General features: G+C 41.9%; 1 protein-coding gene across 1 annotated transcript; it reads left to right on the forward strand.

Moving 5' to 3' along the window:
- The first annotated feature begins 1936 nt into the window (after positions 1-1936).
- On the forward strand, positions 1937-14811 carry LOC129414176 (taste receptor type 1 member 1-like). Its single transcript, XM_055168118.2, has 6 exons — positions 1937-2415; positions 2597-2894; positions 3080-3820; positions 10992-11207; positions 11304-11424; positions 11602-14811. The coding sequence occupies exons 1-6, from the start codon at positions 2237-2239 to the stop codon at positions 12531-12533; spliced, it is 2487 nt and encodes an 828-aa protein (XP_055024093.2). The 5' UTR covers positions 1937-2236; the 3' UTR covers positions 12534-14811.
- Positions 14812-16016: the final 1205 nt, after the last annotated feature.

Consider the following 16016-nt stretch of genomic DNA (forward strand, 5'->3'; position numbering starts at 1 on the left):
TAAACCCCTCTATGCTGATGGAAGAAGCTAAACTGTACATGTGGCAAGTAATGCAGGTTACAATAACAAGCGGCGTCTTACCGCTTTCATGTTGGGTGATGGCGTCTTCGGTCAACTGGACGCGCCCCGTGAAGCTACATCGCGAGGGAAGCTCGCTCGTAGCACGCCCCGATCGTCTGCGGACGTCTGTAGCCAGGGTGATGTGAGGCACGCTGAATCTGCGAAGGCCGGGCAGCAGCTCCTCCACGGCTCCCCGATCGCTTTCATTCTGGGCGATGGCGTCTCCGTTCCCTCGAGCACGGTCCGTGAAGCTGCACCGCCTAGGGTGTTCGCTTTTTGCACGCCTCTGTCGCTTGTGGACGTCTGGTGCCTGGGTGAACTGGGCGCTGTACGTCGCGTAGGATCTGCGATAACCGGGTATCAACTCCTCCACAGCTTCCTGCTCAGGTGAGGACAGGTCTGAATAGCATACATTGGATGAGTTCGCCATTAGATCGGCAAATGGTAACTAAAGCCCGTTTGTTGATGCTAGCGGGCTATATGCTAACACTGGGTGTTTATTAGTGATAAATCGTTTCACGTGGTAGTACTGCTCAATAGTCGTCACGGTAAAGTATTCTTGAGATAAACTAATATGTTATATTATATAAATAGGAACAAGGTATTCAGAAAATAGGATTTGGATGATGAACTCGACGGAGCTCTGATGCACGATGCTCAATGTGTGTTCGACTCCAACCGGAAGTGATGCGTGATCCGATGAACGACCAAACCACACAAGCACATTTAAATGATCTGTAATAAAACAACACGTTTAATGCTTAAACTTTAGAGAAACAGATCAAATAACATGTTTAAGTTTATTGTGATTGAACACATTCGCGTTTCTGTCAGTCTCTCACGGTCTGTCTTATAACTCCTCGTATTCATTTAAAACTTGAGAGAAACATTAAACAACATATTTATGATATGATAGTGAATACACGTTTTTCTCTCACTCTGTCTCGTGCAGTGCATTAATCCTCGTGTTCATTCACATAAACTTCAGAGAAACATAAACAACATAACTTACTTGAAGGCGAACCGTCGCGTTGCTCTCTCTCTCTGTTCGTTCGCTCACTCTCTCTCACTCACTCGCTCTCTCTCTCTTGCACTAAGATAACGTTAATCATTTAGAACGTTAATTCAACATAGAAAGATTATTAAAACTACAAGTTGTAGGCTCCTGTTTGTGTTTGAGGGAATACAAACGCGTTGTGCTGTCAGTCATACTTTCGGTCACTCGCACTCGAGGTAGGTCATGGTTGGATAGCGCAGTTGAAGGGGCGGTATCATTATAATAAGATCCCTTAGCTACGTCATGCGGGGAGCGAAATCCGCATGACCTATTTATTCACATGCTTCCAGAGAGAGCCTAACCAAAACAAAGTTACAGGGTTGCTATTTTTCATGTTTTCTGCGTTGGTAGAAGCACTGGGGACCTGATTATAGCACTTAAACATGGAAAAAGTCTGATTTTCATGGAATGTCCCCTTTAAGCTCATTTATAATAAATCACCTTTTCTGTTTTAATTTTGTGTTCTCTGGTCTATATACCATAACAGCCTTTGTGTTTAAATAAACTTCTGTGTTTGGAATCCACTCCAAGTCTCGCTCATTACAGACATGTTGTTACCCTTTTTTTTTATTATTTTGACATTTGTGACCTGTCATGGAAACTAGTGACACAAGTAGGCAGCACAACTTTTGAGATAATGAGAAAGTTTTTTTTTCAAAATTTGTGATTTTCTTTTTTTCCATAATCTGTTAGTTGAGATCACAAAGAAGCCTGCACAATGTTTGAAAGCCAATGTTGATATTTGAAATCACCTAAACAAACACGCCCCTACCCCAATAGAATCTGGACCTTCTTTTAAAAGAAAGTCCTTTTTGTTGGGTGTTTTTACACTCTAAAACTACAGTCTAACTTTTTAAAAGATTGATAGACACAACATCAGTGTCCGTGTGGTTTTCATTGTATGACAATATGCAAAAAAACATTAAAAAGCCAGCAACATCTGAGACAAAGTTTGTATTGTAGATGAAATATGGTCTATGAAAATGAATATTTATAACAATAAAACATTGACTTTGATGTCCAGAGCTGTGAATAAACAAAGTGGTTTAAGCAAATTGAATTATTATATAAAACCCCTTCACATATTCCTGTTTCATGAGAAACAATCAATTTTAAATCATGTTTCTGAGTCACATCTACACTTTCCTTGTGGCCTTTACTTCTATCTTTTTCGAAGTTTCTTGTTCATCATCTGAGTTCAGTTTAGATGGAGATTACTTATTGGGTGGACTTTTTCCACTACATGAAGCTGAACATGCAGAAACCCTGTTCTCCCCGGAGGCCATTGAATGTTTTAGGTAAGCGAGAATTTTTTTTCATGTTAGTTTAACAAGCCTATAATCTGGATGCTTATAATACCCTTACTATTACTATGTACTTTTGTGAATTGAAGTCACATTTCCTCAGTATTTCATTCATTTAAAACTTTTGTTCCCAAGACAAAACCTTACTACAATTTTCTTCTATCAATTATCTTAGGCAAACTTCCTCAGACTCAGGCTATCAAATGTTTCAAGTCATGAGGTTTGCTGTTGAGGAGATTAATAACTCAAGCACCCTGCTGCCCAATGTCTCTCTGGGTTATGAAGTTTTTGATTATTGTTCTGACACTAAGAATTTTCCTTCAGTCTTCAGTTTTATCTCACAGAACGGATCAATAAAACCTAAAGAAAAACTCAACAGCCATCAGACTAAAGTAATTGCTTTAACAGGACCTTATGGAAACACAAGAACTATTACTATTGCACCACTGATCACAATGGACCTTATACCACTGGTAAATTTTATGTTTAATAACAAACACGCACATACTTCATAACCTCCATCCAGTGCTGACAGACTTCATCACTTTAACACAGAGACACATATAAGTACTTATGTGCATAAAACTAAATGTTGAGTGTGTATAATAAATGTTACATGTCAAGCAAATTGTTTTTTTTTTATTATTCTTTTTCAAAGGTTAATTATGGAGCTACCAGCTATACACTGAGTAATAAACTTCAGTATCCATCTTTTATAAGAACAATCCCTAGCAACAAAGACTTGATACAGATGATTATTCACATCATCAAGTGGTTTGGATGGAACTGGGTTGCCTTTCTTGGAGACCCAGACAGTAAAGAAGGCCTTCAACTATTTAACAATTATATCAGAAATACGGGCATTTGTTTGGCTTATCAAGAAATTATCAGTCAAAGTGCAAACTACAGTCTAACTCTTCAAAAGATTGATAAGCTCAACATCAATGTCATTGTGGTTTTCACTGTGCCACAATATGCAAAAAATATAATCAAAGCAGCCATAACAAACAACATCCGAGACAAAGTTTGGATTGCAAGTGAAACATGGTCCATGAATCAGCAGCTTTTAAAAGAGCCAGGAATTGAGAAAATTGGAACAATTATTGGCATTACAGAGAGATTTTTGTCATTGCCAGGATTTAATGACTTCATTTATAAAACCAAAGAAACAACTGAGGTTTATCCTAATGATAACACTGAGAGTGAAATCCACACAAATACATGTAATCAAGATTGTGACAACTGCTCATTGGTGACCGCAGAGGAAAATATAAATGAAGATCCCACATTCTCTTTTGCCATCTACGCTGCCATATACACCATAGCTCATGCATTACATAAAGTTCTGCACTGCAACATGAACCAATGCAACAAAAATACAACAGTTAAGCCATACATGGTGAGTAAATACATTCAGATGTCCATTGTAAAATTATTTATTTATAAACAAAGTATGATTAAATAATTAATAGTACTGTATATTATATATTACATTCCCTGATAAAGGAAACACTGCATAAAAAAAGCAAAAAGAAATCACCAATGGGGTAAAAAATCTTGAATAAGTTTACGTTTTTCTTAAACACTTAATTCAACAAAAATTCTTACCCTATAGGCAGATTTTTTTTGCCTGTTTTAAGCACAAATTCACTTACATTTTTTAATTGTTCACAAATACACTTAGGGTGTTTTCACATATACACTGTTTAGGTCGGCCCAAATGACGTGTCGCTCCGAGTACGGTGCGTTTGGGTCAGTGTGAACACAACAGCCGCACTCGGGTGCGCACTAAACGGCCGCTCCGAGACCGCTCTAAACAGGTGGTCTCGGAGCGGCTGTTGCCGAACTCTGGGGCGACCCACCTGTGGTGTGAACACTGCTGGACCTCGGGCCGAACCAAATACAGGAAGTTCTCCACATGTTTGAGCCACTGGGCTTCCGTTGTGACGTGAACCGGGTGTTATATTGTGGGTTAACAACAAACAAGCCAATCCTGGTCCGTTGCATAGAGATTCGCTGTCTCCTTTACGTTTGAGCTGATGATTTTATAAATGCATAGCTGTCCTCCACACACAAATAGTGACATTACGGGCTTTTTAGCAAACGGCTCCGTGACAAAAGCTTTAATAGAACAGCTACGCAATTTCGCGTTAAAGCAAAGAAATTTCGCAAAGACGTGCATCGTTTATCTCCACATCTTGATAGCTGCGCTCTCCCTGTCAGGCTGGTTGTCGTGGAAACGTGGGGGTGGTCATGAGACGGTAAGAGCTGTCAGAGACCAATGACAGCGCTGACCGTTGTCACATGGTGTTCGGTGCGGCATTTCGAGTAAAGTAAAAAATATATATATGTGAACACGGACCGCACTAACTGAAAAATGATTTTTGGTGCGCTCCGAGGCCGCACCACGGTGCGCACCAACATATGTGAAAACAGCCTTAATTTGTATAAAAACTAGATTTATTTTAAATACTAAGTAAGAAAGTCATTTTTTGCAGTGAACGAGATGTGACAATGTAATGACAATAGCTACATTTACATGGACACATTTTACCTCCATCGGATTAAAATCCTTCCGAATAATAAATCCTATCATAGCGTTTACATGAACACTTAATAACGTGATCGGATTGATGTGTGTGTTTATATGACACAAGATTTACATCAGATTTGATCATTTGACATGCGCACATTGCACAAATATAGTTTCACGCTGTTTCAAGATTTGCTTTGTGCCTCACTGATTATAAAGCAGCAGCAAAAACATCCATTCATGTGTGCCCAAAAAGCGAATTTTACTTCACGCGGTGCTGCAGGGACCGTTCGCGAGTCCAAACACACGCGTTTGTGGATCAGAGAATAAATCATGGACTGACCGGACAACGCTGTCTTGTATCACTTTATGGGGAATTGGACGGATAATAGGAACAAGATTAACAAGACAATCACTTCTTGTGACTTCCTTCAGCAAAACAAACTCGAGTTATTTGCGTCACATGTCATTACGGCAATTCTACGTCATTGCACGTGTGCATATGCTCCACACTCCCGTCCGGTAGGTGGCGGAAATGCACCTTTCAGGGGGTTTGCCAACCGCCATTAAAAAAAGAAAAGATGGCACATGCGCAGAGCCTCCCAGTTTCAGTTATCCATCCGATCAAGTGTATACATGTCATTTTGAGCGGATTACAAACGGTATAAACCACCCCTAACAAGTGGATTCGATTTTTAATCAGATTGGCACTTTTTAGTCCGATTGAGGTGTTTACATGGAGCATTTTTATTCAGATTGATAATTTAAACGGATTACAAATGTCCATATAAACGCAGCTAATGAGTAGCGAGTCCTGGTCCATAAGTAATTAGTTCAGCGCTGTGACAGGAGGGACACAATGTCGCTAATCCAGCTCCCACTGAATTTCTGATCATTAGCGCTTGCTTCTGCAACGTGTCCATTTCACTCTTGTAATGTTTGTATCCCGTCCGCACCCGCAAACATTCGGAATAATGGACATATACAATGTAGCAAATACAACTTTCATTTGCATTTGATTGGCGGATAATTGTATGTTTTTCAGCAAATATTCTTTCTTTTCTTTAAGTTACAAAGGGTAAACTTTTATGATTAACTTAACTGTAAACATTCATAGACACGTAGATTAAGTTTTGTCATGCAATAAATCCAAATCTTTAAATGAGCGTGGGTTTCTAGCATGAAGTTCTCAGGTAATATTTGTGGTTTGACCCAGAGGAGAAAAAATTGTATACCAACCAATTCATTGTGGTATTATTCACTGGGAAATTTTTGCAAATCAACAGAAACATTATTACCAGAGATTCAGAAAAAGATATATTATTTGTAAAGGATATGCAACAACATTTAAAAAATCTATAGAGGCCAAACCAACAATTTCCATATACCCGAAATATGGCACCCCCTGCCCGCATTAGAAGGTAGGGGTGTGCATTGGCACTGCCCTCACAATTCGATTAAATTACGATTCACCAGGTAACGATTCAATTAGATTCTACGATGCATTGCGATGCATCAGAATGCTACTGTACACAACAAAGCAAATTTTTAATCAGTCAAGTAGTAAAGTCAAGTGCAACTATTCTCAACAAAATACGGAAGCTTAGCAGCTTTAAGACAATGACAATTATATACCTGAGATGAGAATTTTACACACAGCCTAAGTCTTGTCTAGTTTCCCATTAACATAGAATCCAAAATGTGCCCATATGTCCACTTTCCATGGAAAAGGGTGCGTTTTTATTTACCCGTCTATCACGGTCATCTCTCTCCACTTCAGCCATCTTGATTGTTGTTGTTATGCCCCCAGAAGTAATTGAAACTTCACAACTTTATTGTCCACTCAAGGCCAGAAAATAAACAGTGACATAATCGATTATGGCACTTTGCTGCATCGATGTTGAATCGTGCATGCGCGCATTGCGATGCATTGCCGAATCGATTATTGTTGACACCCCTATTAGAAGGTGCATCATCAGAGGAACCTCCCATGATTGACTAGGAAAGCTAGGTCCTAAAACCAAACTCAGGCTGCAAAAGACAGGGCATCAGTTCTCTAGAACCCCCAGTAGCAGAACAATTTGGGAAGAAGGTGTATAGGCATCGCCTCGGCATAGTCTGTACCATTGCATCCAGCCCCATCAGGGTCAGGAGAACCATAAAGCAAATAAGACACAAATATGTCCGTTAGACCATTTTTGGATAAAAAATTGGTTTACCACCTCAGGGTGGAGTCTCCATGCCCGGGGCTCAGTCTCTGCCTTGACAGTGCTTCACACTCAGGGCTCTTGGAATATGGATCGTCCTGGGCAACAAAGAGACCACAGTTTCTTCCATGTAGACAAGGAATGAAGGTATTGCTCTGGGAGAACCCTTTGAGCCATTACTGAGGAGGTCTCATGTACAGTAGTACTGATGCCATAAGCTTTGACATAATTCGAACATTGTAGCATTGTGTTTTAAAGGCGGAGTCCATGATGTTTGAAAGCCAATGTTGATATTTGAAATCACCTAAACAAACACGCCCCTACCCCAATAGAATCTGGACCTTCTGTTGATAGACCCGCCCCACACATACGCAACCCGGCATTTGATTTGATTTGATTGGCTATAAGTGTGTTTTGGTAGTCGGCCCGTCTCCCTTTCCACAGCGTTTTTCAAACATCGTGGACTCCGCCTTTAATGGTGCATGTACATTTAAATATCCATCACTTGCTCAATTTTCTTCCGATTTTCAAATGGTTTGGTTTCTTACAAACATTATTAATGTGGCTATAATTCATTAAAAGCATGCAGTGTCATAGGTACATCTCTAACATTTATAACAAACCAAACAATTTGAAAATTGATAGAATATTGAGCAAGTTATGGTTAATTAAAATGAAATGGATCATTAAAACAAAATGCTACAAGTGAGCGAGCTGCCTGAGACAAGATGGCCGGCAGGTTCGAACTTCGACCTCCATTGGCCAGCAGCGCAGGTGAGACATCTAGCCTTTATTTTACATATCTATGGTCAGAACTATGTGTCGGACGCATCCAATAGAAACTGTTCTCAAATCAGTGAACTGGTGACTCCATAAATGTAGCAACCTGTTCCTGCCTCCAGAATCGCTGTATCGTGCTGTTCTGTAAACGCATGCACAATATTAATGTCTCATCAAGTTGGACGACTCAGATAGAAACTGTTCTTGATTCAGTGTATCGGTGACTCTGGAATACCAGCATGTTTGCTGCGCATGCTCAATATCAACAAACTTCACCAGTTCTCGGTTCAGTCAGTGTACTGTTGTGGAGAGATCCTATGAAGAGTTGATACATTAGATACAGATTACTCTCTTATTTAGAATCAGAATAACTGTCAAGCACATCTGAAGTGAGTAACTTGTGGATCATTGCTGTCTCGACTCTCGAGACACAAACTTTTTAAACGATTCAGTCCAGCTCAAGGGGAATGGGAGGGTCATCAGCTCGGTTGGCACATCAATTGCCAAGAGCTGACGGCTATATTTCTGGCCCTGAAATACTTTCTCCCCCAAGTGAGAAGCTGTCATGTCCTAGTGCGGGAGGATAACACAGCGACAGTCTCATACATAAGTCACCAGGGAGGTCTGCGCTCGCGCAACTTGAACAGGATAGCGAGGCAGATTTTTCTCTGGGCTCAGGACAAGTCCCTGTCACTCAGAACAGTGTACATCCCGGGGAACCTGTATGTAGGAGCATATTTACTGTCCAGGCAGACATTATCAACTGGGGAATGGAAACCCCACCCAGACATAGTGTCTCAGATATGGACCTGATTTTACAGAAAGGAAGTGGACCTCTTGGGTCTGGAGGCAATGGCACACACATGGCCGGACAAACGCCTTTATGCGTTTCCTCCAGTGGCGCTGCTCCCGCAGGTTCTAGCCAGAGTTCGCCAGCAAGGCTCTTGCCTCTTACTGATAGCACCGCATTGGCCGAACAGAGTATGGTTCTCAGAGATAATATCTCTCCTCAACAACTCGCCATGGGCGAGTCTGGAGAGGAGGGGCCTTCTTTCTCATATGATAATGCATCTCAGGCCCGACCTGTGGAATCTCCATGTTTGGCTCCTGAAGGGTACCAACTGAGGGACACAGGCTTGTCGCCTGATGTTATTGACACTATTTTGAGTGCTAGGGCTCCTTCCACTAGAAAGAATTATGCCTTTAAATGGGGTGTCTTTGAAGCATGGTGCATGACGCATGATGCAGATCCTGTTAACTGCCAGATTGCTACAGTTCTGAGTTTTCTGCAGGAAAAGATGTCAGCAGGCTTATGCCCATCCACTCTCAGGGTTTATGTGGCTGCTCTTTCGGCTTGCCACGCTTTGGTGGACGTGGTGCTCCTCGGGAGGCATCCTCTGCTCGCTCGCTTTATTCGTGGGGCAAAACGATTGAGGCCTCCAGCGAGAACTAAGATTCCTTCGTGGGACCTAGCTATAGTCCTTGAGGGTCTGGTTCAGACCCCCTTTGAACCTCTAGAGTCAGCGTCTGATAGACTTCTGACACTAAAGATGTTTTTCTAATGGCAATAACTTTTTTAAAAAGAATTAGGGAAATCTGTCTAGATTTTGCCCCAGGAATGGTGAAGGTGATTTTGCATCCTTATCCTGATTACTTGTCTACGGTTCCCTTTTCGACTGCACATCCGGTCATTCTTGACTTTCTGCCCTCCGCCGTTCACTATGACGGAGCAAGAGTTATATCACAGATTGTGTCCAGTCCGTGCTCTTCAGGCCTATGACCACTGCACTAGCCAGTGGCGTAAGTCAGAGCAATTGTTTGTCTGTTTTGGGGGCCGCAACAGAGGTGCTGCGGCCACCAGGCAGTCCAAATCACATTGGGTTAGGGATGCCATTGCTCTTGCCTATGATGTCAAGTCTTGCCAACAGTTCTGAGAGCTCACTCCATCAGGAGAGTAGCCTCTTCTACTGCTTTAGTAAAAGGGGCCTCCTTGCAGAGTGTTTGTGAAGCGGCGGGCTGGTCCTCTCCGCATACATTCATAAGATTTTATAGCTTGGATGCTCATGTCACTCTATGGTCTCATGTCCTCGAGTCAACATCTCAAGCTGCTGTCTAAACCATTTGTTCCAAGAGGGGGTATCCCCGCTGCTACTATTAGTAAGTGGTGCCTCCTTACAAAGCGTTTGTGATGCGGCGGGCTGGTCCTTTCTGCATACGTTCATAAGATTTTATAGCTTGGATGCTCATGTCACTCCAGGATCTCATGTCCTCGAGTTAACATCTCAAGCTGATGTCTATACCATTTATCCATAAAGGGGTATCCCCCACTGCTACTATTAATAAGGGGTGCCTTCTTATAGGTGTTTGTGAGGTGGCAGGAGCATCCTTTCCGCACACATCCACTATTTCAGCTTGGTTGTTTATGTCTGAGATTTCTTTGCGGTCTTTGTGCACACTTACACATCCGTAAGGGGTCCAGACATCTCCAAGCATGGCAGCGTGGGTATTGTCGTTCCCCATAGCGCTTAGCAGCGCAGCATCGAGTAAAGCTTTTGATAGGGAACGGAGGGGTTACTTGAGTGTAACCTTGTTCCCTGAAAAAGCGGAACGAGATGCTGTGCTGTCTTGCCGTACAGTAGATGTCCTAGGACTGGTCTTCAAACAAAAAGATCTGATGACACAGCTGGTGCTCATCTATTTTATAGCATTGCATCGGGTGCGCTGTGATGTCGTCATCAACCGAGGCTATATACCTCCTGTAGTGTTTGCACACTATATTCAGCTAACTATATTCAATAAATGAAAGTTATAATATGGACAGTTGTGGCCTACTTGGTTAGAGAGTTGGGCTTGTAACCCGAGAGTTGCCAGTTCCAGTCTTGAGCAAGGCACCTGTCCCCTGCAGTGTTATCTGCCCACTACTCTGGGTATGTTTTGTTCAATACTCATTGGGTTAAATGCAGAGGTCACATTCCAAGTATGGGTTACTATTACATTACTTACACTTTCACTTCACTTAATTATTTGACTCTTATTTTTCACAACAACAGCTTCTAGGAGAAATTACGAAATTGAATTTTCCACTGAATGGCCGTCAGGTGAAATATGATGATAATGGTGATCCAGCTGTCAGTTACGCTGTTGTGATCTGGCACACTGTAACAAATCCTCCATGGATTGAGATGGTGGGCACTTATGACACCTATCCAGAAATTTATTTTACCATTGACAACTTACTCATGCCCTGGGGTAACAATACTTCTTCTGTAAGTTACTTCTGATAATCTTTATTTCCTTACAGCCTTAATATGAATGTTTATATGTCCAGATTAACTTTTAACACCCTTTATTATTCTATAAAGATTCCTTTCTCAAACTGCTCTGTTGAGTGTAAGGAGGGATTTTCAAGAGAACATGTGGGATATCATGATTGCTGCTTTCTGTGTAATAAATGTCCACAAAACAGCTATGTGAATTATTCTCGTAAGTACCTTAAGTAGTGAGTCCTTGATATTTAAGCTTTATAAATCCAGGACACGACTATAATACTTTACTGTATAGGCAGATTTTTATACATTTTATGAACGGTTTGGTCATCACAAGATTAATATTTTGCCTGTATTACCAAACATTCATATCTTTTACCTGTTTTTATTCCAGGGGACCCCTATATCTGTTTTCCATGTGCTGAGAATGAATGGTCTGATGGGGGCAGTGTGACATGTCAGACACGTTCTGTTATCTATCTACAGTTCACAGATATCCCCTCCATTGCACTTATATTTTCTAATATATGCTTGATTACTCTTCTTATCATCATGGTATTTATTTTCGCTTACAATTACAACACACCAATGGTGAGGTCTGCTGGTGGCAACATGTCTTTCCTAATGTTAGTGTGTCTGATTATGTCTTGCCTAAGTGCATTCTTTTTCTTTGGTGAACCAACATCTGTAAAATGTATGTTAAGAAATGTCTTATTTACATTTTACTTTACCGTCTGTCTCTCATGTTTAGCTGTTCGTGCCTTTCAAATAGTTTGTGTCTTCAAAATGAATGAGTTCCCTAATGTGCACAGGTTGTGGGTAAAGAACAACGGCCAGTGGATCGTTGTCACCTCTTTCTCTGTCTTTTATTTCAGTGTTTGTGTTATGTGGATGACCTTTGGACCTCCCAAACCCTTCAGTGACTTACTGTCGTTTAAACAACAGATATTTCTTTCCTGTAAAATGGGGCATGTTATATCCACTAGCACAGTTGCATTCATAAATGTTGTTCTTGGTGCCTTGTGTATCTTGTTTTCTTACATGGCACGAGATCTTCCTAAAAATTACAATGAGGCCAAATCTATAACCTTTAGTATAATTTTTTATATTGTGATCTGGATTGCATTCTATACAGCTACTTTTTTCATTAATAGCAAAGACAACTTTCTTATGAATGCATTGGTTCAGATATCCAGTATATATGGCATTCTCTTTTGCTATTTCTTACCAAAATCTTACATCATGTTATTTCAACCAAAGAAGAACACTGCTGCATATTTTCAAACATCTATTCAAAATTACACACAAACTATTAGTAGAAGTTAAACCACAACAATTCCTTCACATGGATATTTTGATTACTTTTAGTTTCAGATAGTTGCTTAATAACAACAGTATATATATTACAGATACATCAGTTCCCTTTCAGTCGGTCACTACGACGACAATGAACTTTGGCATTGAGGTATTTAATGCTTGCGCCGGCCCGCCAGGTGCGTATATAAGCTGCAGAATACAAAATTAGCTTTTTCGCCGGCAGTATCTGCTACTGAGAAGCTTCTCTACTCTGGTGGGAACGATTGCTGAAGTTGGTTGAACTGGCAGTACCACAGCGGACGCCAGCAGTATTCCACGGCACTGCATCTTTTTTGTTTTGAGTTTAGTGTGTGTGTTGCTTTTCCCTGTGTGCATCATCAACTGAGCATCTAGAGTAAATTTCCCTAAAAGAGTAATACGGAGAGCTTTGTGTCTTGTTAAAGACAGCCACTCTCTCGTATATCTGGAGATCAGCATCCTTTTCAGGATGGCTTTTCGTCCATGCGATCTTGGGTGCAGAAAGTACATGGGTCCAAAGGACGATCATGAGCGTTGTCTCTCATGCTTGGGCATCGAGCATGCGGAGGCAGCGTTGGCTGAGGGTAATTGTTCTCACTGCGAGGACATGTCCCTTGTGGATTTGGAGAGACGGTTGTCTTTCCTCTGGGAAAAGCGCCACCCCCGTCCTGCGAGTGTCGAGCACCGCCACGGTGCGGCTGTGAGGCTCTCAAAGGATGATCTCCGCATCACTATGCTGAACCTCGCAACATGAAGACCCCCGAGAATGCCCCATTAATGTTGTGCTCTCATATCTTCAACATCGGTTGGAGTGTAGGCTGTGACCCTCCACCATTAAAGTTGATATGGCCGCCATATCTGCACATTACTCTCTAATAAACGGCAGATCGGTCGGCCAGCACAATTTAGTTATTAGGTTTTTAAGAGGCTGAACCCTTCGCGCCCTCCCTCTATTCCTCCTTGGGACCTGTCCATGATCTGAAAGCCCTGCAGGAACCTCCATTCAAGCCTCTGCAGTCTGTGAGTCTGAAGTTTTTGTCAATGAAAACTCTGACCCTGCTCGCATTGGCCTCCGTGAGGCGAGTAGGGGACCTACACACATTCTCCGTCGACAATTCGCGCCTTCAGTTAGGTCCTGCTGTCTCGAGTGTAACACTTAGACCCAGGCCAGGCTATGTGCCCAAAGTTCCCACCACTCAGAGATCAGGTGGTGAGCTTGCAAGCGTTGCCCCGGAGGAGGCAGACCCAACCATGGCTTTGTTATGCCCCGTACGCACACTGCGACTCTAGGTGGATCGCACGCAAAGCCTCAGGACCTCAGACCAGCTCTTTGTCTGTTATGGTGGTCAGCAGAGAGGGAAAGCTGTCACTAAGCAGAGGATATCTCATTGGATAGTTGATACTATCACCCTTGCTTATAATCTGCAGGGCATTCCTTGTCTATTTAATTTGAGAGCACACTCCACTAGGAGTGTTGCCTCATCTTTGGTACTCGCTCGTGGTTTCTCGCTAACAGACATCTGCAGAGCTGCAGGTTGGGCGACACCTAATACGTTCTTTAGATTTTAAAGTGTTCGTATCGAGCCTGTCTCCTCTCTTTCTTTCCTCATCAGGGGGAGCACGGAGAACAGACTCGCAGGTCGGCTTGCAGCCTCCGACTGGTGCTTCACAATAAGTGTCAGTATGGAAGGCCTTTAGGACAAAAATGCGTAATGGTTTGATTTGTCCCTCCTCTGCTGCCTTGGCATCTGATATTGCGGAGCATCGGCTGTCAGCCTCTCACTAGCTGCAACCTCGCAAACCTATGTGTTGGGGTTGGGCATCCACATTGCGCCCCCTACGCGGGGTTCCTTTGTGACTATTTTCCGTGGGGTTAATCCTACCAGCCCACATTTCCCTTAGCAGAGCACTGCTTTGCTTACACAGCCATGGCTGTCTATTCTCAACTATGGTTGTCTTTCGCCCACCATTAGCCCTTAACGGGATGGTGGCTTCCGCAGCGTTCCTATCCCGCTCGGATAGGGCGCTTTCCAGTCGCTGGCACTACTGTGGGGTTAAAGGAACATCTAGTTCCCGGCCTTCTGCCTTAATCCTATTTCTCCATCTCCTTAAGTGGAATCGGAGGGTTTTTGAAAACACTGGAAGAGGTTAGCACCAGTGGCGTTTTGGTAGGGATTCCCAATTCGTCGGTCACAACGTGACGTCGTAGTGACCAACTGAAAGGGAACGTCTCGGTTACAGATGTAACCCTTGTTCCCTGAAGGACGGGAACGGAGACGTCATGTCCTGTCGTCACAGGGCTGCTCTCTGCTGTAACGGCCGTTCACATTTTCCCGGCTTTCTCAGCGAAAAGCAGCTAATTTCATATTCTGCAGCTGCGGCTTATATACACACCTGGCGGGGCGGCGCCAGCATTATGCAAAAACCTCAATGCTAAGTTCATTGGCGTTTTAGAAGTTATCGAAGCAGATTGGTCTCTCTAAGCGAGTTCCCAATTCATCGGTCACAACGTGACGTCTCCGTTCACTCCTTCAGGGAACAAGGGTTACATCCGTAACCGAGACGTTATTAGCAAGTTTCTAATATTGACACTACATTCTGTCTGTATAAACCTTTTCAGAGTTTGGAAGACATCACGTGTTTATTTATAAAGTGTAGTATGTGTGTAGTATGTATAAAACAATAGATTCTGCTCTGATGCAGTGGGTGGTTCAAGTCATTAATCATGGCCACAGTGCTAACAAAAACTCTTTACATAGAAATCTATCTCTTAAACTGTATGTTAGTAGATTTAAAGAGTAACTATAATTTTACCACAACGTTAAATGGGCATCTATGTAGAAGAGAAAATATAGATAAGTTAATTTCATTTCTTTTTTTAATAAAAAACTTTTTTTAAATAAAAATGTATACAGCTGTTACTTAATGTGAACTTATTTTGTTGTTGAATTATAATTTAACTGTAATTTATAAAATAGAGTATGAAATAAAAAAGATGCAACATGCTGCAATTTTAAGGCAACTTGCTCCACAGCTTTTTTTGAGGTTTACTCAACTTTAGAACAGGTTCACCTAACTCAATTTACTAAGAACTTTAAGGTCAGGTGTCCCTTACCTTGTTTTTGTTTTGTAGCTACCAAGACTTAATATTTAAACTTGCAATGCTTTTCTAATGTGCCATAATAAAGTTTGTTCTTTGAAAATGTAAAAAATGTATTTGGATCTGGTTAGTTCAAACTAGTAGTGTACTGTGACTCTTGAACCTAGGCCCTCTACCACATCAAACCCCCCCCCCAAAGAACCGCAGTCCAGGTACCAAGACATAACGAGAGTCACAACTCATATCTTATATGAGACAACACTTTCATCAAATCATGACTGACAGCACTTGTAAAGCATATTAGCGACAAACACTTTAGCAAACAGTGATCAGCGATACACGAAAAATGGTAATACTATAAAAACTAAATTGAC

Source organism: Misgurnus anguillicaudatus, chromosome 5 (genome assembly GCF_027580225.2).
Source record: "Misgurnus anguillicaudatus chromosome 5, ASM2758022v2, whole genome shotgun sequence".
In the NCBI taxonomy this organism is placed as follows: Eukaryota; Metazoa; Chordata; class Actinopteri; order Cypriniformes; family Cobitidae; genus Misgurnus; species Misgurnus anguillicaudatus.